General features: G+C 45.4%; 1 protein-coding gene across 4 annotated transcripts in view; it reads right to left on the bottom strand.

The window, feature by feature from the left end:
* Nucleotides 1-21786, bottom strand: part of NCBP3 (nuclear cap binding subunit 3) — a 47443-nt gene that overhangs the window by 5649 nt on the left and 20008 nt on the right. Inside the window, exons 5-14 of one of the 4 annotated variants that reach the window (XR_004430892.1) lie at nt 19707-19835; nt 19370-19446; nt 18226-18334; nt 14813-14912; nt 13800-13903; nt 11120-11426; nt 9278-9432; nt 6849-7010; nt 5320-5482; nt 4695-4855 (exon numbers count right to left, since the gene is read on the bottom strand). Coding sequence is in view for 3 of the 4 variants with exons in the window: in XM_033185071.1 (XP_033040962.1) it covers nt 4747-4855; nt 5320-5482; nt 6849-7010; nt 9278-9432; nt 11120-11426; nt 13800-13903; nt 14813-14912; nt 18226-18334; nt 19370-19446; nt 19707-19835 (1415 nt within the window). In the remaining variant the exon portion in view is untranslated. Of the gene's footprint in view, nt 1-3720; nt 5483-6848; nt 7011-9277; nt 9433-11119; nt 11427-13799; nt 13904-14812; nt 14913-18225; nt 18335-19369; nt 19447-19706; nt 19836-21786 lie in introns of those variants that run through there. The other 3 variants (XM_033185071.1, XM_033185073.1, XM_033185072.1) reach the window with 3 other exon arrangements.

Genomic DNA, 21786 nt, shown 5'->3' with positions numbered 1-21786 from the left:
TCCCAAGCTCCCCAAAAGTGATCTTCTCGCCTACATGTGGTTCTAACACCTAAAAACAAGTGGTTTTTTCACAACGCAGCCCTAACTGCAGGCCAATCACTTCACCTGGTACTCAACCAAACAGTAATCTGTTCCCACGTGGGCAAGAAATGACTACCTGGGAACCTCAAGATGTTGGTCTTCAATATGGCACCTTCCTTAGATTTCTAAGAGGACTTTCAGTTACCCTCCATTTTTCCCTTAGACACAGACCTTAGAACTGAATCCTGGAGAGAGCCAAGACTCTTTCTGTGGCAGCACCATGGGACACAGAGAAGGAGCCTCGATCCTGGCTCTGGAAGCTGGGGATTGCCTCCTAGGAGGGCCCCTAAGACCCTAAGTTGGTGAGGGGAACATTGAGGCGGGAGGGGGAGAAGCCTGGGGGGAAGTATTTCACTGGAGGTAGAAACAGTTTCTGTGCACAGTCTGTAGGGCTAGTGAGATCAAGATGCATTCAGGGAACTGGTGGGCAGAGGGCAGGGGAGATGGGGAGAACAGGCCAGGGATACTGCCAGAGGACTGACCTTGGCGAGCCTTATAAAAAGCTATCAGAAAGGGTGGAATTGATGTGTGTACGTATTTTTTGAGACAGGTCTTGCTCTGCTGCCCAGGCTGGAGTGCAGTGGCTTCATCATAGCTCACTGCACCCTTGAGTTCCTGGGCTCATGCGGTCAGGAGTGTGGAATTTATTCTCAGTGCAATAGTGAAGCTTTGGAAAAGTTTCAAGCAGAATAATAACAGAATCAGATTTATATTTAAGAAAGTTCATCCTGAAGCATGTGAAAAAGTGCCCAGCATCATCAGTCATTAGGGAAATACAAATCAAACACCACAATGAGGGCCAGGCGCGGTGGCTCATGCCTGTCATCCCAGCACTTTGGGAGGTCGAAGCAGGAGGATCACTCGAGGCCACGAGTGTGAGACCAGCCTGGGCAACATAACGAGACCCCATTTGTACAAAATGTATTTTAAAAAGAAAAAATAAAAATAAAAAACTACAATGAGATACCACTTCACACCAGAAAATAATGAGTGTTGGTGGAGATGTGGAGACACTGGAATCCTCACACACTGCCGGTGGGAATGGAAAACGATGCAACTGCTCGGAAAAACCTCCTGGCGGCTCCTCAAAAGGTTAAAGGTCATCGTGACCCAGCCATTCCACTCCTAGGTATGAACCCAAGAGTCATGAAAACACTTGTCCAGGCCGGGCGCGGTGGCTCAAGCCTGTCATCCCAGCACTTTGGGAGGCCGAGACGGGCGGATCACGAGGTCAGGAGATCGAGACCATCCTGGTGAACACGGTGAAACCCCGTCTCTACTAAAAAATACAAAAACTAGCCGGGTGAGGTGGCGGCGCCTGTAGTCCCAGCTACTCGGGAGGCTGAGGCAGGAGAATGGCGGGAACCCGGGAGGCGGAGCTTGCAGTGAGCTGAGATCCGGCCACCGCACTCCAGCCTGGGTGACAGAGCAAGACTCCGTCTCAAAAAAAAAAAAAAAAAACACTTGTCCATGCAAAAACGTGCATGGGAATGTTCATAGCAACATTATTCATAATAGCCAAAAAGTAGGGCCAGGCGTGGTGGCTCATTTATCTGTAATCCCAGCACTTTGGGAGGATGAGGTAGGCAGATCACCTGAGGTCAGGAGTTCAAGACCAGCCTGACCAACATGGTGAAACCCCGTTTCTACTAAAAATACAAAAAATTAGCCAGGCATGGTGGCACGTGCCTGTAACCCCAGCTACTCTGGAGGCTGAGGCAGGAGAATCGCTTGAACCCCGGAGGCGGAGGTTGCAATGAGCCGAGATTGTGCATTACAGCCTGGGCAACAACAGCAAAACTCCGTCTCAAAAATAAATAAAGAAATTAAAATATATATATATATTTTATATATATCCCAAAAGCAGAAACAACTCAAATGCCCATTAACCAGTAAGTGGATTAAAAAGCAATGTGGCACACCCATAAAACGGACTATTATTCGTTCATTTTTGAAAACGAAATACTGATACATGCTATGTGACATGGGTGAACCCCAAAAATATGTGAAGAAGCCAGTCACAAATAGACACACAGTATATGATCCCATTTATACGAACTGTCCAGAACAGGCAAATCCACAGAGAAGGAAGATCAGTGGTGGCCAGAGGCTGAGAGGGAAGAGGGAACAGGGAGCGCTGCTAATGGGCTCAGGGTTCCTCTGGGTGATAAAAATGTTTTAAAATGGACTGCAGTGCTGGTGCACAACTCTGTAAATATACTGAAAGCGACTGAAGTGTACACTTTTAATGGCTGAACTGTCTGCAAATTATATCTAAATTAAGCTGGTAACAACAACAAAGGTTCATCCCAGCTGCGGTGCGCAGACCGGAGAAAGGGCAGAGACCAGTGAAGAGGCTGCTGTACAAATGCAGCTGGAAAGGACAGTGGCTGAAGAACGGGGAGGGGTTCACAGGATCAGACTACAAGGGGGCCAGAGAAGGAGACTCCATCCTGCGGTGGATGCCACAAGTTCTCCTGGGTACCTGGTAACTCTCCAGAGAGGAGAGGGGAAACAAATGAGGTATCTGCAATTACCATCAAGCAGCAAACATGGATTTAAAATCGCCTACCTATAAGACTAAGAGGAATACACAAAGTGGGTAGCCCTGTGCCCACAAGTGTGGGGAGCGTCCAGGGTAAAAGCACGCCCAGCTGCCTGCCAGAGACCTGTCCTGACTATCCATTCTCACTCCTAAACTCCAAAGAAAAGGCCTCGTCATTCAGGACACACTCAAGATGTTGCAAGATCTGAGTGACTGAGAGTGGGCTGAAGAGTTAGAGAGGCTAATAAGGCCAGTAACTCCGAGAAGTAAAATCTTTAAAGCTGCCTTTCCGGGTTCTCTCTGTGTGTCTGTGAAAACTGAAGGCTACTCAAGTGTGTATTTTTCTTGGTTAGATCAAAGACACAGTTTTGACTGCACACCACCTCCTTCCAGAACGTCTTTGCTGATCTCCAGCAAGAGACTGGTGAGTGCTGAAAGGCATGGAACAAATGGGCCTGAGCTGCTGGTGAAAAACCAAAAGGAAAGTCTGCGAAGAAGCGTCTTCTAAACTCTGCAGAGGCCATGCCAGCTGGGGCCCTGACCACAAGACATCTCTGCCCCATTCGCAGAACGAGAGACTGTGCTGGGATGGGAAAAGGCCCTGTCCACACCTCATGCTCGCTCTCAGTTGTCTCCTTGGTGCTTCCTCCAGCCACCTGCAACAGAAATTCATGCTGCAGCCCACTGCCATCACAGCTTGGGAAGGGTAAACCACCACTGCGACGCACCAACAAAGCCAGGAATTCTGGTACCAGCTCAATCAACTGCTAGACGGGAAAACTGAGGCCCAGGTCCATGGAGCAGAGCCAGGGGTTAGCATCCAGGTCTCTGATTCTCAGACCCCCGTACTTCTCACTCTACCAACTCCCCAAACCCTGGCCCTTCTTAAGAACCTGGCTCTCAGCCGTGTGCTTCACAGGGAAAGGAAAGCTGAGGAATCTCAGATGCCTTAAGTCTCAACTGGCAGAGAAACCAGAACCATCTCTCTCCTAGAATCCTATCAGGAAGCTGAAATATATCACGGTTATATGCTCTAATATCTCTAAAGGGAGGGAGAAAAAGCCAGTTAATCAACAAAATATGGGACAATACAGTTTTTGTTGCAGCTCTCAAATCTTGCAGCCCTTTACTTCCTTTATTAATAACAGTGTTCTGCATTCATTCGTGCCACAGTGTAATCAACTATCACTGTGACCATTATTAGCTCGGCCACAAGTACAGATCGCCAGGATCCAGGCTGCACTGTGCGCGGAACAGCCCAGGCAGGTGAAGAGTTGTGACATCGCAAAAAGGACCACGGCTTACGACCATCTCTAACTCCCACGTTCCAGCAAACCGAAGCGAAACACTGCTTCTCAAAACTGCAGAGGAATACAAAATTAAATACTACAAAACAAAAACCAGACAGCAAGAAGAAACAATCTACCTCCTCCTAATGGTAAAATAATCTGAAAGGAGTTTAAAAATAAACGAACTAAAATTTTCATAACTATTATCTTTTCTGCCAATTTTTAAGATGTCTTCAGGTGCCACAACTTGGGGATAGAAAGAATAAATATCAATGTATTAACTTCTAGAGTGATAATAAACAACAGGACCCATCTCAGATAGATGGATTTTTTTCCTACTAGAGCCAAAAAGCAAGCTGAACTCTATGTACAACAGACAGGCTATACAACTAGAAGCATTTAAAAATAATAAGACTCCTCTCTCTGCCTTCTTCCAAAGAATAGAATATATATTTAACAGCACAAAAGAAGACACCACTCGAGCTTCCCCTTTAGCCAACAGGAAGAATTTCCACATATAAAAATTAAAAATTTAAACTTTCAAATCATTTGTGTTTTCAACATAATACAGACTTAAAAATTCTTTAACATGAACCCATCATCCCACCCCCAGCACAAAAATCAACCCCAAATCCAGACGTCACAGTTTTTTGTTCCTAAAAATCCCACAGCACTGAACTTGATCTTCACATCAAGCTGACAGCAAGTAAGAGGCCCATGACAGGAGCAATCCCCGAGGGAAGAACGGAAGCACAGTCGACGCTGCAGCGCTTATCTACCTGGCGGCGCCGGTGCGGCTCTGAGGTCAGGTCGGTGAGATTCGCCCCCACACTAGGGTCCCGGAAGGGTGAGCGGGCCACTTCCCTCCTCTTCCCCCTCGAAGGATGTCCAATAAGCACCTGGGAATTGACTTTTCTTGGGAAAAGGGTGCTGGTAACAGCTGTCAGGGCCAAGGCAATAGTGAGAAGTTCAGTTCTCTGCTCTTTGGATGAACTGTGTAAAACATTTCTTTTAAAAGACACAATGTTAAAAATATTAAGAAAAATGTCTACAAAATCTGGAGGGCTGCCTTTTTCTCAAAGGGTAAAGCCTGTGGGGTGACGGGAAAGGAATCGAGGGCCCAGAACTACAACTCTGCAGCGAAAGATAGAGATGCCCTTGAAAATGTGTCACATTCTTAAGACGTCTTGCCGAAGTAGCAAGAGCTGAGAGGGTGACTGTGTGAGCAGGAGCGAGAGGGCGCCAGCTCCTGCGGGGGAGGTTCCTACTGCGCGCCCCACCCTGTGCAAGAAGGTCAGGTTTTAGGGCAGTTGCCATAGGCCCCAGGGGCATCAGGACTCTGCCTCTGAACCAGAGCTGCTTTCCCGACTAACTTCAATCTGGAGAGATGGTAAGTTATCTAACCGGCTCTTCTTTTGGCGAGACTGCTCTTTCTCCTTAATCAGAGCCCCCCACGCCCTTTGCAGCTCGGAGTCGTCTTCCTCAGCGCCAGGTGCTCTGTGATCCACTTTCTTCGTATTCTTTTCTTTGGTCTTGGGTGCAGATCCTAGGCGAGTCCATAAATTACCTGTTTGGATGAGATGGCATTTCACTTTCGCAGTCAGCGCTAAGAACCAGGGTAGTACTGAGGGGGCAGTGGCACTGCCAACACCTGCTGTGCAGGAAATGCCAGCAGTCTGTGGCGCCTGCCATCACAGTGCAGCCTTGGGAAGGTAAAATCTCATTTCCTGGGCCGCAGCCCCCGGCCTGCAAACAGAAGGGTCTGGACCCGGCAGGGGATTCTCACCGTGGGGGACAGGTCAGGTTCCTCCCTGTCACCAGACACATCAGAATCACCTGAGAGGCTGTTGCTTCCTACTCCTGCCCTTCCCTGCTGAGACACCACCTGGTGTGCCAATCCATTCTGCCAGGAGTAGACCATTCCCAGCGCCTTTCCAGCTCCAACATTCTACAAATCGATGGGCCTAGAATACTGTAACATTTCAGAAATTCTGCCCACTATCCATTAATTTTTGAAATATATTTTATGAAAATTGAACAACAGAGAAATACGTGTTTAGAATTTTGTGGAGAGCCACATTATAAGGCAATTAAAAGCTGTTTTTGAGACAAGGTCTTGCTCTGTTGCCCAGCCTGAAGTGCGGTGGTGCTGGTGCCCACCACCACGCCCAGCTAAGTTTCGTGTTTTTAGTAGAGACAGGGTTTCGCCACGTTGGTTTGGCTGGTCTCCACTTCCCAAAGTGCTGGGATTACAGGTGTGAGTCACCGTGCCTGGCCTAAAAGTTTTATTTATAAAGATTATAAAATGTGGCAAACAATTATGATAAAATGCTACGTGAAAAAAGTAGGAATTGTATGTGGACAAGACCAGAATAGCTCACATGAAACTAAAAAGATGGCCGGGCGCGGTGGCTCACGCCTGTAATCCCAGCACTTTGGGAGGCCAAGGCGGGTGGATCACAAGGTCAGGAGATCGAGACCATGGTGAAATCCCGTCTCTACTAAAAATACAAAAACTTAGCCGGCCGTGGTGGCAGGTGCCTGTAGTCCCAGCTACTCAGGAGGCTGAGGAGGAGAATGGCGTGATCCCGGAAGGCGGAGCTCGCAGTGAGCTGAGATCACGCCACCGCACTCCAGCCAGGGGGATAGAGCGAGACTCTGTCTCAAGAAGAAAAAAAAAAAAAGAAACTAAAAAGATTTGTGCCAAGCACAAAGAACCAGGAGGGTGCTATTTTTTCTCTTTTCTAAGCGTTCCTTACTGTTGGGATGATGCTGATGCTGATACTGATGATAACTATAATGGAAAAGGAATAATCACTTATATCTGGCATGGGCTGTTTCTGGCCTTCTGCTAAGAAAGTATTTCTCCAATACACCCATTGTCCTCTGCTCTCACTGAATCCCCATTCCCATCGGTTTTAAGTGTTACCAACCTGATTTCTTCTCCCGAGTATCGGCATAGAGGCCTTTAACATCTTGCCTGGGAACACCCAGCCTACTATGCACATCAGAAGAGGGCTCTCTCCGAACGACTGGGTTACTACTAAAAGCCTTTTCCGGAGAATATGGTCTTTTTCCTAATCGCTGGCGTATATCTGAAAAAAGAGAAAAATTGCACCAGTGACCATGTGTGCGCTTTATGCTCGGAACCAGCCGCCTGAGACCTCTAGAGGATCTGGCACTAACCCCCGCCCCGCCCCCCAAGTGAGGACACAGGGCCTGACAATCAGGCTGCTACATAGTCTTCCTTTGTAGTCAGTATGGATATCCCCAGGAAAATTCGGACATAGGGGCTGTCAGAGGAAAAATCCTCAACTGACTGCTCCAGAACTACATTTCTGAAGAAACAACCATTTCTTTTTTTTTAAAGCAGAATCAAGCAGACTAAATAATTTACAAAAGTTTCAGCAAACAAAAAATCCTGTGAGCTCCCGGAAAGCAGAAGGCACAATCTTTGAACATGTAAGTAGTTTCGGCCGGGCGCGGTGGCTCACGCCTGTAATCCCAGCACTTTGGGAGGCCGAGGCAGGTGGGATCACGAGGTCAGGAGATCGAGACCATCCTGGCTAACACGGTGAAACCCCGTCTCTACTAAAAAATACAAAAAATTAGCCGGGTGAGGTGGTGGGCGCCTGTAGTCCCAGCTACTCGGGAGGCTGAGGCAGGAGAATGGCGTGAACCCGGGAGGCGGAGCTTGCATTGAGCTGAGATGGCGCCACCGCACTCCAGCCTGGGCAGACTCCGTCTCAAAAAAAAAAAAAAAAAAAGTAGTTTCCAATAGACTTATTACATTTAACCAGTAAATACAAAGAGACTGGAAAAAGCAAAGGATCAAAATGTGTTTTTCCCTCAATCCCCTCAGAAATCTGCCTGTCCTCTGGAGTTCCCTGTAACAACGACAGCAACAACAGAAACACGTTCATTGGCGAGGCCCTGTGCTGAGGTCTCCTCACTTTAGCTTCTCTCGGAGAGCAGCACCCTGGTCTCTCCCACTGAGGCCTGAGCTCCTTTCCTCCAACACTTCCTAGCACTGAGTCTTCCTTCACAAGACTTCCTGTTCTTTATCCATTCTGTCTCCACCGACCTAGTTCAGGCTCTTGTTACTTTTTTAACTCTCTACCCTACCCCACTCCACCCTCAAGTTATCTTTCTAAAACAGATACAAGATCAGGTTACTTCCCATGTGAAAAAAAATCAGGTTTGCCAACAGAGATCCTACCCTCTCCAAAGCCTGCCTCTAACGCTACTTTCTCTGAGAAACCTTTCACAATTTCCCTAGTAGATCCATGATGGCTCTACATCTCCTCCAAAGGCTTCTAACATTCCTAGCACCTAGCCCAGGGTCTGGCACATAGCAGATATGGCTAAAGACCTGCGGAATAGGCTGGGCGCGGTGGCTCAAGCCTGTAATCCCAGCACTTTGGGAGGCCGAGACGGGCGGATCACGAGGTCAGGAGATCGAGACCATCCTGGCTAACACGGTGAAACCCCGTCTCTACTAAAAAAATACAAAAAACTAGCCGGGCGACGTGGCGGGCGCCTGTAGTCCCAGCTACTCGGGAGGCTGAGGCAGGAGAATGGCGTAAACCCGGGAGGCGGAGCTTGCAGTGAGCTGAGATCCGGCCACTGCACTCCAGCCTGGGCGACAGAGCGAGACTCCTGTCTCAAAAAAAAAAAAAAGACCTGCGGAATCAGTGTTTGAACATACCAATGATCTAGTTCAAACTCTTAACCACTCAGACAACCACCCAACTTAATTTCTATTATTCCTGTATATAAAGTATACCAGTGTCATAGAGTCAAATATGGTTGGCCCTCCTCATCCATGGGTTCCACATCTATAGATTCAGCCAACTGCTGATTGAATATATTTGGGAGAAAAAAAATAAGACATAACAGTACAGCAAAAAATAATACAAATTTTACAATATACAGGATAAGAATTTATACTGTGTTAGGTATTATAAATAATCTAGAGATGACTTAAAGTATATGAGAAGATGTGTGTAGGTTATATGCAGACAATATGTCACTTTACATGAGGGACTTAAGCATCAATGGATTTTGGTATCTGCACATTTTGGTATCTGTAGGGGGGCGGGGAGGGGGTCCTAGAAGCAATCCCCCAGAGATACCAAGGAATAACTAATTATTTGGAATAAAAATATTGAAAGCTAGTTTTTCAGAAGTCTGATTATTTTTCATCTCCTAAATTTCCAACACCTAGCCCACAATTTAGACATGATGAACCAGGACAGCGAAATCAGTTCGCAGATCGCATGTTTTACTCAGGAACCATCTCTGCCCCAGTCTGCTTTCTGGAGCCCAGCATCCAGCCAGGAATCCAAGTGAAGAACAGTACCTGATTTAGCACTGCTGACTGGTGGCCGTGGACGAGAGTGCTGACGCTTCTCATCTAATAGATGTCGGACATCTGCAAATTTCTCAGGTGGTAATTTGTTACCAATTCGGTTTTTGATATTGCTTGAAGATACGCTATCTGCCCTCATGGAGTTCCTTTAAAAAGGGGGTAGGATGGGGCACAGTTAACCAACTTCAACTGTGAGACAAGGCCCAAACAACAATCTCCTACTCTGGAGGAAACAATGTAAGAAATCCAGTCTACTATGGCCAACATTCACTTCCAAATCCATACACTTATAATTATTTGCTTATGGAAACCATGATCTGCCCACTGTAAAGAGACTGGTCCGAGTAAGCAGGTTTTCAAAGGTGGTTTCCACATGTGTATGTGCATCACAGAGCACGTAACTGCAAGTTCCCCTCTTCCGGGACAAATGTGAAGTAGAGGCCTACAAAGGGATTGGGGCTTCCGCTCACACATGCTGTGATTTGGCTGTAGTCAACACACAGTATAGTCTACAGTCTCTCTCTTTAAAGGGCAGACTTCTCTTCTAAAGAGATACGATACCATGCCAGGTGCCAGCACTGTTCCGGCGGCATTCTCTACCAGAAAGTTCTCTGAAAACTAAAAATAAGAATGTGGGGCTGGGCGCAGTGGCTCACGCCTGTAATCCCAGCACTTTGGGAGGCTGAGACAGGCGGATCATGAGGTCAGGAGATCGAGACCATCCTGGCTAACACGGTGAAACCCCGTCTCTACTAAAAATACAAAAAACTAGCCGGGTGCAGTGGCGGGCGCCTGTAGTCCCAGCTACTCGGGAGGCTGAAGCAGGAGAATGGCGTGAACCTGGGAGGCGGAGCTTGCAGTGAGCTGAGATCGCACCACTGCACTCCAGCCTGGGTGACAGAACGAGACTCCATCTCTAAAAAAAAGAATGTGAACAGGCCAGGCGCAGTGGCTCATGCCTGTAATCCCAGCACTTTGGGAGGCCGAGGCGGGTGGATCACAAGGTCAGGAGATCGAGACCATCCTGGCTGACACGGTGAAACCTCGTCTCTACTAAAAATACAAAAAATTAGCCAGGTGTGGGGGCGGGCGCCTGTAGTCCCAGCTACTTGGGAGGCTGAGGCAGGAGAATGGCGTGAACCCAGGAGGCAGAGCTTGCAGTGAGCCGAGATCACACCACTGCACTCCAGCCTGGGTGACAGAACGAGATTCGTTTCAGAAAAAAAAAAAACCCTTCTGAAAAAAAATAAAGCAATACTTACCATCTTTTTAAACACGTATATTGTTTGTGTAATAACTAGACTTTGAGGAATTTATTTAGTTAGTGCAATTGTAAGAAAATAGAAACCTAAAGTCTTTCAAAAAGTAATTGGTTAAATAAATCATGATACTTTCAAACAACAGACTACATACAGTTGAAAAAAATAATGTCTACCATATGTTAAGTGAAAAATGCACAATGCAAAACTATAAACAGCATAACCTTGTTTTTATAAAAAATACACTTTTATACAAATACATCTATAGTTTTTCCACATGCCATACACACACACACACACACAAATAGCTGAACGGTCATTCGCCACATTGCTAACAGTAGTTACTGTGGGGAAAGAGTGGGAACACAGATGACTGTCACTGTCTAGGTTGTCTGTTGTTTTCAAAACAAGACTCACTGCTTGTACAGAGGAAATATTGGATGCGTTTATTAAACTCCTACCAGGGACTGAAATCAGAATAGATAAAAGATATTATAAAATTAGGAGGAATTAAGAAGTTATATTAGTATTTAAAATCAAATTTAAAGCTGGCAATCATAAAACCAAGTTTTACCTAATACTTTTCAACTGAGATTCCACTTCATCAGCATACATAGTCATTTTCATGCTTTTCTTTGGTGAAGGGGTGGAAATCATTTTCAGTTCTAGATCATAGTCCATTTCATCTGAGTCTGAGCTGCTGGCACTGGATCGTCTAGACGCACTCCGCTCCCGGGGCGGCTTGAGAGCCGGGAGCTCCTCGTGGTACTCTACCACCACTCTGTCATCTGCATCCATGTCCTGGTCTTCTTCCTCCTCTTCCTCTTCCTCCTCCTCCTCTTCCTCCTCTTCAATGGGTTCCTCGGGAACATTCACTAGCCCTGAAGAAATTAAACCAGAAAACATTAGGAAAAGCACTAAAATTAATAAGTATGATTTTCCACTCTACATTGGTGACCTTTTTAAAAAGTGGGGTTCCCACCCCTGACATTTCCTTGGAGCACTATCTATAACAGTGCCGAATGGACATTACTCTGATACTGCAACAGGAGGATGGCTAGGTAAAGTATGATGCAGCAGCCTAATCAAATACCATAAAGTCATTTAAAACACAACTGACCCTTGTTATTTACAGATTTTGTATTTGCAAATTTGCCAAATTTATTTGTAACTCCAAAATGAATACTTGCAATGCTTCCATGGTCATTTGCTGGCACGCACAGTGTGGCAAAAAAATCTGAGTCACCAGGCACACACACTCCCAGCAGAGGTCAAACAAAGCAACACTCTGCCTTCCTGTTTCATCTCATGTTGTAAACAAGCGTCTGTTTCAGTCCGCCGAATGCCACATTTTTCACACTTGTGTGCCTGCTGCTGATTTCACTGCTTAAAATGGCCCTGAGTGTCACGCTGAAGTGCTGCCTAGTGTTCCGAGATGCAAGAGGGTACTGATGTGCCTTGTGGAAAAATACCATGTCAGGTAAGGTGGGTTCAGGCATGAGTTATAGGGCTACTGGCCGTGAACTCAATGTTAACGAATCAACAATGTATCTTAAATAAGGTGTCTTTAAAGAGAAATATATGTAAAACAAGGTTACATATTGATCCACTGACAAAAATGATGTGACCAGAGGCTATGTGCATTCAGTATTTGCTAATTCAGCGTCCAAAGTGACTTTAGAGAACATAAGCACCATAAATAACGAAAATGGAAAAACACGATAAACGAAAGAAGTAGAATATAAAGTATATGTTCACAAGAGTTATACTATTTATTATGAAAATAGACACATGGGAAAAATGTAAGATGAAATTAGTCATCATACAGGGTACTAGAAATAGGGGCAATTTGCTTTTTAATTTCCTTAATATGGAAACAAAAAGTATATGATGAAAATATTTTAAAGTAACTAAAATTGGAAAAGTGTAACTGTGTAACAGAAAAGTATGTGTATGGTCATTATTATTTTGAGACAAGGTCCTGCTCTGTCGCCCAGGTTGGAATACAGTGGCACAATCCTGGCTCACTGCAGCCTTGACCTCCCAGGCTCAGGCAATCTCAGCCTCCCAGGTAGCTGGGACCACAGGCATGTGCCATCATGCCTGGTCTGGCTAATTTTTTAATTTTTTGTAAAGACAAGGTCTCACTATGTTGCCCAGGCTAGTCTCGAACTCCTGGTTTCAAGTGATCCTCCTGCCTTGGCCTCCCAAAGTGCTGGGATTATAGGTGTGAGCCACTGTTCCCGGACTATGTGTATTATTAACATGTAGATCTCAAATACACAATTTTGTATATACACATTAAATAAAATGTCTAGACTTCATCCCTTTCTGTCCCCATTACCATGATCAATGTGTGTGTATGTTATTTTGTATGCTGACTTGGCTAGTTCTATCAGGCATGTAGAAGATTCCACAGATTAGGCTCAAAACAAGAATAATTCTTTATAAAACATAAATAAAATGGTTCTTTTACAATAAGCACCAAAAAAAGGAGAAAGAAACCCAAGCCATGATATCCCACTTTTCTGAGGCATTCACATGCACAAACCAACACATACAAAGTACTCAACACAGCAGCCTATTTTTAATACAGAAAAAGAGCAATACAATCAGTTCATCTGATAAAATAATTTTAAAAATTGTTTTTGGCCGGGCACGGTGGCTCACGCCTGTAATCCCAGCACTGTGGGAGGCTGAAGTGGGTGGAACACAAGGTCAGGAGTTCAAGGCCAGCCTGGCCAACATGGTGAAACGCCCCTCTCTACTAAAAATACAAAAGTTAGCTGGGCATGGTGGCGCGTGCCTGTAGTCCCAGCTACTCGGGAGGCTGAGGCAGGAGAATTGCTTGAATCCAGGAGGTAGAGGTTGCAGTGAGCCGAGATCAAGCCACTGCACTCCAGCCTGGGAGACAGAGCGAGACTCCATCTTAAAAAACAAAAACAAAAAAAATTGTTTTCATGCAGCTGCTGATATTAATAGTAGAAAAATTAGGATCTTAAGGAAAGTTATGTTTTAATTTTTCCTATGTCACATTTTGCCTTTTTTGATAGAACAGCTTTTACAAAATCATTTGACCTCTTTGGGCAACTTAAAATTAATTGTGACTTGACTTACTTTCCTATATGTTGGCAGAGGGTGAGGGCAAGGAAGAGAGGATGATAAAGTTTGGAACCTTAAAAGATTGCATTAAGAATAAAATATGATTTCAGGAGCCAAACATGTGTCTACCCAAGAGCTGAGCAGGCAACTACCAGAATGCCGATGTTTATACGACGTCAAGCCAACGTCATCCCCAATCAGGGCTCTCTTCTTGATCACGTCCCGCTGAATACGACGGGAATGATATCTTCGCTTCCTGCAAGAATGCCAAAATAAGCACACAATCAAAAACTAATAGGAAGGACCTTGAAATCCACTATTTCTTTTCTTTTCTTTTTTTTTTTGTGATGGAGTCTCGATCTGTCTCACAGGCTGAAGTGCAAAGGCACTGTCTCAGCTCACTGCAACCTTCGCCTCTTGGGTTCAAGCGATTCTCCTGCCTCATCCCCCGAGAAGGTGGCATTACAGGTGCCCACCACCATGCAAGGCTAATTTTTGTATTTTTAGTAGAGACGGGGTTTCACCATGTTGGCCAGGCTGGTCTCAAACTCCTGACCTCAGGTGATCTGCTCGCCTCGGCCTCCCACAGTGCTGGGATGACAGGCGTGAGCCACCGCGCCCGGCCTCACTAATTCATTTCAACTACATGTTGACACAATGTTAGGTATTAACACAGATATTTTAAATGTAACTGACTAAAACTCAGCATTCCCCATCATTTACCACACTTAAGAATCTTGAGGCCGGGCGCGGTGGCTCAAGCCTGTAATCCCAGCACTTTGGGAGGCCGAGACGGGTGGATCACGAGGTCAGGAGATCGAGACCATCTTGGCTAACACGGTGAAACCCCGTCTCTACTAAAAAATACAAAAAACTAGCCGGGCGAGGTGGCGGGCGCCTGTAGTACCAGCTACTTGGGAGGCTGAGGCGGGAGAATGGCGGGAACCCGGGAGGCGGAGCTTGCAGTGAGCTGAGATCCGGCCACTGCACTCCAGCCTGGGCGACAGAGCGAGACTCCGCCTCAAAAAAAAAAAAAAAGAATCTTGAATTCTTCCCTCTTGTCTTCCTCCCAGTCTACACAGGGTTTAGACATTTCACCACAGAATGCCAACTGAAGGACTAAGAAAAACTTAAATACTATTGCATTTGAAGGTTTTGGGCTTACCATGAATTGCTAAGAATTCCTTTCATGCCTCCGTAATTTGGATTCCCATATTTCATGTAATACTGACTTCTTCTGGCTGCTCCAAGTTCCTTTTTGTCATCTACAAATGAATGACAATAATGACCTAGGATTTCCTGAGAGTACGAAGACAATGTTGAATTTTTTTTTTAAATGTTTTCCATAGCTGGAATCAGATCAGCACAATTTGCCAACAAAAAGTAAAAATCCACTACCGACACCCACATTCTGCCTGCCTGCTACAGCAATGCAGTGTAGAGGGGACAAAGCAAAATACAGAGATGAACAAAGTTGTAACTGCTGTTTTGGAGCCAAATGACTTAACGGAGAAAACAAAAATAAACGATACAAGAGACAAGGTTCCAAGAGGCATAAAAGAGCTTTAGGTCATTACAGGTACTCAGGAATCCAAAAGGCTTTCTCAAAATGGTGGCATTTTTGTCACCTCATGAAAGATGATACTCACTTCTGAATAACATGCCAACAATACAGAATCAGGATTAAGGAAACAGACTATACATAATTTCATATATTTGGTAAATCATTTTTTCCAGCTTATTGTGTTCCTCAGAATGGCTTAAAAAAACAGCATAGTACCGTACATGCAGAATGTACTCAATTAGCCACTCAAATGAGTAAATGTGGTAAAGATCACATATGTCAAGTTGAAATGTCAGTTAACAGGAAAGAAAGGTGGTCAGTCATCATAAATTTTTGTCCAAAGCAGTAATACAAAGGTCTTCCACAGTTCTTGGACACTCTGACTGTGAAGAACAAACACCACTGTAAATATATCCAGTGCCGCAGGTAAACGTGACAACACAAACCACTCTGCATAGCCCCCAACCCCCAAACCCCTCAAACCATGCCCACCAGCTCCTTGGAGAAATGGCTGATTCCAGATGTGGAGCAGGTAAGATGCAAAATGAGTCTGGAAAAGCAAGATGTTTTGCTGTGCCATAAAGAAAGAAAGGGGTTCTACCGGCCAAATCCAAGACAATTTGTAAATTAAAATACTGATATTAGGCTGGGCGCGGTGGCTCAAGCCTGTAATCCCAGCACTTTGGGAGGCCGAGGTGGGTGGATCACGAGGTCAGGAGATTGAGACCATCCTGGCTAACACGGTGAAACCCCATCTCTACTAAAAATACAAAAAAATTAGCCGGGCGTGGTGGCAGGTGCCTGTAGTTCCAGCTACTCGGGAGGCTGAGGCAGGAGAATGGCGTGAACCCAGGAGGCGGAGCTTGCAGTGAGCCAAGATTGCGCCACTGCACTCCAGCCTGGGCGACAGAGTGAGGATCCGTCTCAAAAAAAAAAAGAGAACAAGATCACCCTGGCCCACATGGTGAAACCCGTCTCTACTAAAAATACAAAAATTAGCTGGGTGTGGTGGCATGCACCTGCAGTCTCAGCTACTAGGGAGGCCGAGACAGGAGAATTGCTTGAACCAAGGAGGCAGAGGTTGCAGTGAGCTGAGATCACGCCACTGCACTCCAGCCTGGCAACAGAGCGAGACTCCATCTCAAAACAAACAAAAAAATAAATAAAATAAAATACTGGTATTATTGGATGACAACCCACTGAATAAAGAAGCCAGGATTCTAAACTGATGTAAGTAAACAAACAAATAGGTAAAAACAGAAAGCTCTTCCGTAGAGCACCTGCCTACTAATAAAGAAATGATACAGTCAGAAAGGCATCAACAGATACTAAAGCTACTGCATGAAGCTCTGATGAGCAACAGCTATTTACATGATCTCAAAGTATCTGCCCACCAATTTTTTATTTTATTCATTTTTTAATTTTTTAAAATAGGGATGAGGTCTTGCTATGCTGCCCAGCCTGGTCTCGAACTCCTGGGCTCAAATGATCCTCCTGCCTCAGCCTCCCAAAGTGCTGCAATTACAGGCATGCGCCACTGTATCCGGCCAGCCCACCAATTTTTAAATTACAAATGGAAAAACAGTAACTTTACAGTGGAAAAACCTAGTGACGATTATCTTAACCAAGTGAATAAAGTGAACACCCCTAGGACTGGGACGAGTAAGTATCCCAGGCCTCCCGACCCAGGCACCCCGACCCAGGCCTCCCGACCCAGGCCCAGGCCCCCCGACCCAGGACCCCCGACCCGGGCCCCCCGACCCAGGGCCCCCGACCCGGGCCCCCCGACCCACGCCTCCCGACTCAGGCCCAGGCCTCCTGACCCAGGCCCTCTGACCCAGGCCTCCCGACCCAGGCCTCCCGACCCAGGCCTCCTGACCCAGGCCCAGGCCTCCCGACCCAGGCCTCCCGACCCAGGCCCAGGCCCCCTGACCCAGGCCTCCCGACCCAGGCCTCCCGACCCAGGCCTCCTGACCCAGGCCCAGGCCCCCTGACCCAGGCCTCCCGACCCAGGCCTCCCGACCCAGGCCTCCTGACCCAGGCCCAGGCCTCCCGACCCAGGCCCAGGCCCCCTGACCCAGGCCTCCCGACCCAGGCCCAGGCCTCCCCTCCTGACGTGATTCCTCGCAATGACATGACATCGCTTCTGTGGCACGACTGTCTCAAATGCACAACCCACATTCAACCACGAGGAATCATCAGACAAACCCAAACTGAGGGACATTCTATACAACAGTAAACCTATACTCTTGGAAAACGTGGGAGGAGAGAAGTAGTTCCAGCTTAAAGGGGACTAAGGAAACATGACATACTTACACACTCAGTCCTGGATGGATCCTAGACCTGGGGGCTGGGCGGGGAATATATAAAGGACATTATTGGAACAACTGACAAAATCTGAATATCGACTACGGATGAGGTAACAGTACTGTATTAATGTTAAATTTCTTGATTTTGATAAGTGTGCTATGTATAAGACAATGTTCTCGTTCTTTGGAATACATTTAGGGGTGATGGGTTTTTATCTTCAATGAACTCTCAAATGATTGAAAAAACCAGTATGTGTATATGTGTACACATATATACACATACACACACATTTTAAATGCCCACCAAAAGTCACTGTGTGTAAACAGTCTTATGAGAAGGGAATTAGAACTGAATGGTACATTGGCAATGTTCAGGAGGATGTTGCTGTAATAAATAAAGTTTCATTTTAAAGTTTTCATAATTCAGATGGTAACTCGCTGAAAACATATGGGGCAAACCAGTTTTAACAGAAAATAACTCACTTTAGCCAGAAGTCACAGAAATATACAAATAGTTAATATTCACTATTAAAATCAGAAATTCCAACTCAGGTGGCAAACAATTATTTCATAAGCGCAGAATATTATAGTTCAAAGGGAACTCTGAGATTACTTGATCTAACTTCTATTCAAAAAAGAAGGATGTCATTCCATAATAACTCATTTTAATTGAAAATACAAAACAATACTAAATATCATATTTACCTTTTGTAGCAAATCTCATGAATAACCTGTTTCCTTTAGCAAGTTTGTTAGCTGGACGAAGATCGTTTCTTAGCAAAGACTCCTCTTCTACCTGAGACAACGTGTCCAACTTAAGAAAGAAGAGTATTTTTAATATAAAAATTAAAGTCCTTTTGATATTTCTTCAGTAGTAAAGCTACCATTAAGAAAAGCATTCTACCTTTAATACTTGCAAGCATCACAGCACTAGTTCCTCTGTAGAATTTCTAACTCAGAGGTTTCCCCTGCCCACCTTGTCTGAAAGAACAGTCTCCATCATTCCTATCCCCTACTCTTCACAGTTTTCACAGCACTCATCGCCACCTGACACAGTATAAGGTATCTGTGCATCAGTGTATCCTCTGTACTCCCCACTAGAATGCAGGCTCCAAGAGGGCCAGGACTTTGTTTTGCTTGAAGCTATATCCCTAGCATTTAGAATACGGTATATAACAGGTACTCAGTAAATATTTTTTAAATGAATACACGCTAATATTTTTAACAATAGTACATAATCCATTAGGAAGTATGCCATTACTTGCTGTTTCTTCATTTTACCAATTAGATAACACTTCAAAGTATTTCTCAATAAAACTATTTTCTCTTTTGTAGAAGCATGAGTACTATTCTAAGATTTCAAGGTGAATCGTTATATCCACGCGAACTTAAAGGACAAGAGCCTGGTGCACCCTCAGAAGGTCTTATGGTGAAAGCTAGAGAGCCGGGCGCGGTGGCTCAAGCCTGTAATCCCAGCACTTTGGGAGGCCGAGACGGGCGGATCACGAGGTCAGGAGATCGAGACCATCCTGGCTAATACGGTGAAACCCCATCTCTACTAAAAAATACAAAAAACTAGCCGGGCGAGGTGGCAGGCGCCTGTAGTCCCAGCTACTCAGGAGGCTGAGGCAGGAGAATGGCCTAAACCCGGGAGGCGGAGCTTGCAGTGAGCTGAGATCGGCCACTGCACTCCAGCCTGGGCAACAGAGCGACACTCTGTCTCAAAAAAAAAAAAAAAAAAAAAGAAAGCTAGAGAAAAAAACACAACTAAGTCTTTAAGGCTTAAATTAAAAAGACAGTAAGCAATTTTTTACAGTAACTTTCCACCTGTCTTTCCACTGTTACTAACCTCCACATCACTGGAATTCTCATCTTCAACCTCTCCTTCTTCAGCTTCATCATCCTCTGAACTGTCCTCCTGTTTGTCTAAAATGGAATGTGAAGGACAAGACGAAACAAGATAAAATATTTCATATAATGAGATACAAGATGAACTATCTCATATCATTTTAAAAGTCCAGTATTTTCTCCTATTTCCTGATGATCTAAAGCATCATAGCTTAGTTCAGAAACGCTTGGTGATGAGATGTTATATAGAGCTCTGCTCAGAAACTCAAAGGCCCACAACAGGACTGTGTAAAGAAGAGGACTTTCAGACCCCAGTTCCCTCCTTTGTGTTCAGTTACCTTTTTTCCTTTTCTCAGCTGACTTGTCCTCACTGGCATCCCTGCTTCTTATCTTATCCTGGGCAGGCAGGGAGCTCATATTGATAAGTGCTCGTGTGGCTGTCATTTCATCCAGCCAAACTACATTACCTAAAATAAAATGTAAAATAAGACATTACATGGCTTTGCAAATGGTAAAAGCTTCTTGAGAGCAGATTCCGCATCACATTCATCACTACAGCCTCATCTAGCAACAGATTATCATCAGTAAATATACAAACCAACTAATGAAGAGAAACACAGGCCAGACATGGTGACTCACGCCTGTAACCCCAGTAGTTTGGGAGGCCAAGGCAGGAGACTTGCTTGGAGGGAGAGCATCCTGGGCAACATAGTGACACCCTGTCTCTACAAAAAACACAAAAATTAGCTGGGCATGGCGGCATGAGCCTGTAGTCCAGGTACTTGGGAGGCTGAGGTGGGAGGATGGATTTAGCCCAGGATATTGAGGCTGCAGTGTGCTGAGGTCATACCACTGTAGTCCAGCCTGGGTAACAGGGTGAGACTTTGTCTCAAAAGAAATGAAAAGTTAAAAATAAGTGAAAGAAAGAAAGAAAGAAAGAAAGAGAGAGAGAGAGAGAGAGGGAGGGAGGGAGGGAGGGAGGGAGGGAGGGAAAGAGAGAGATGAAAGAGAAAGAAAGAGAGAGAGAGAGAGAAAGAGAGAGAGAGAGGAGGGAGGGAGGGAAAGAGAGAGATGAAAGAGAAAGAAAGAGAGAGAGACAGAAAAAGAGAAAGAGAGAGAGAAAGAGAGAGAGAGAGAGAGAAAGCACTTTGGGAGGCTGAGCCGGGCGGATCACGAGGTCAGGAGATGGAGACCATCCTAGCTAACATGGTGAAACCCCACCTCTACCAAAAATACAAAAAATTAGCCAGACGTGGTGGCGGGTGCATGTGGTCCCAGCTACTCGGGAGGCTGAGGCAGAATGGCATGAACCTGGGAGGCGGAGCTTGCAGTGAGCCAAGATGATGACACTGCACTCCAGCCTGGGCAACAGAGTGAGACTGTCAAGAAAATAAAAAAAAAGAAAAGAGAAGAAAAGGGAAGGAGGAAGGGAAGGGGGAAGGGGGAAGGGGAAAGGGAAAAAGGGGAAGGGGGAAGGGGGAAGGGGGAAGGGGAAAGGGAAAAGAGAGAGGGAAGGGAAAAGAAAGAAAAAGATAGTAAAACCTCTCTGATGAAATTAGCCTAGAGCTGCATTTCCAAACTGAGTTCCACAAAATAAGCATTCCATGAAAAAGGGTTGTGTATATTAAAACTACCTGGGACAGAACAGAGGTAGTTAAATACTGAATACGTAAGTATTAGCAGTTCTTGATGATAACCGGCAAGTAAGTTTGGATTGTCCTTTACACTACCGCCCCCTACAGGAAGCCCTTTGCTGGTCCTTGTCAGGACGTGCTAAGCGATGTTCGCCCTTCATCACTCCCGCTGGAAAACGTGGGTGACGGAGGTATCCCTGGGATATGTAGAATGGAGACATGACAGCCAGCTGGCTTTGTAGCAACTAATTTAACATGCCCCTTTAAGGAAGATAATTTAGCAAGAAAAGGGTTTTGAGAAGTCTTACAGAAAATCAACCTCTTTAACTTTGTTTAAAAGAGTATTTCTCAAAATTCTGTGTCCCCTATATCTCAGTTTGGGAAATGAAGGCTGAGGCTCTCACTTCTGTTACTAACGTGCCGCGTGGCCTTAGGCAACATGTTCCTTCCTCTGTTGCTCAGGTTCTGATAAATAACACGAGGTAGGTGAACTATGTAATTCTGAGAGCCCCTCCAATTCTATGATGCCTTAGCCACAGTTTTAATGACTGAGATCAGGGTTCGTAAACTATAACCCTCAAGCAAAAGCTAGCCCACCACCTGTTGCTTATTTATATTTGTACCAGCTTTATTTAAGTATGATTAATATACAATAAACTACACACATCTACCACCTGTTTTTCGTTTTTTTTTTTTTGAAATGAAGTCTCGCTCTGTTGTCCAGGCTGGAGTGCAGTGGCACCTTCTCGGCTCACTGCTGCCTCTGCCTCCCGGATTCAAGCAA

Source organism: Trachypithecus francoisi, unplaced genomic scaffold (genome assembly GCF_009764315.1).
Source record: "Trachypithecus francoisi isolate TF-2019V2 unplaced genomic scaffold, Tfra_2.0 Lachesis_group20, whole genome shotgun sequence".
NCBI classification, from domain to species: Eukaryota; Metazoa; Chordata; class Mammalia; order Primates; family Cercopithecidae; genus Trachypithecus; species Trachypithecus francoisi.
The sequence above is the reverse complement of the archived record's forward strand: the minus strand, read 5'-3'. Positions and strand labels throughout refer to the sequence as shown.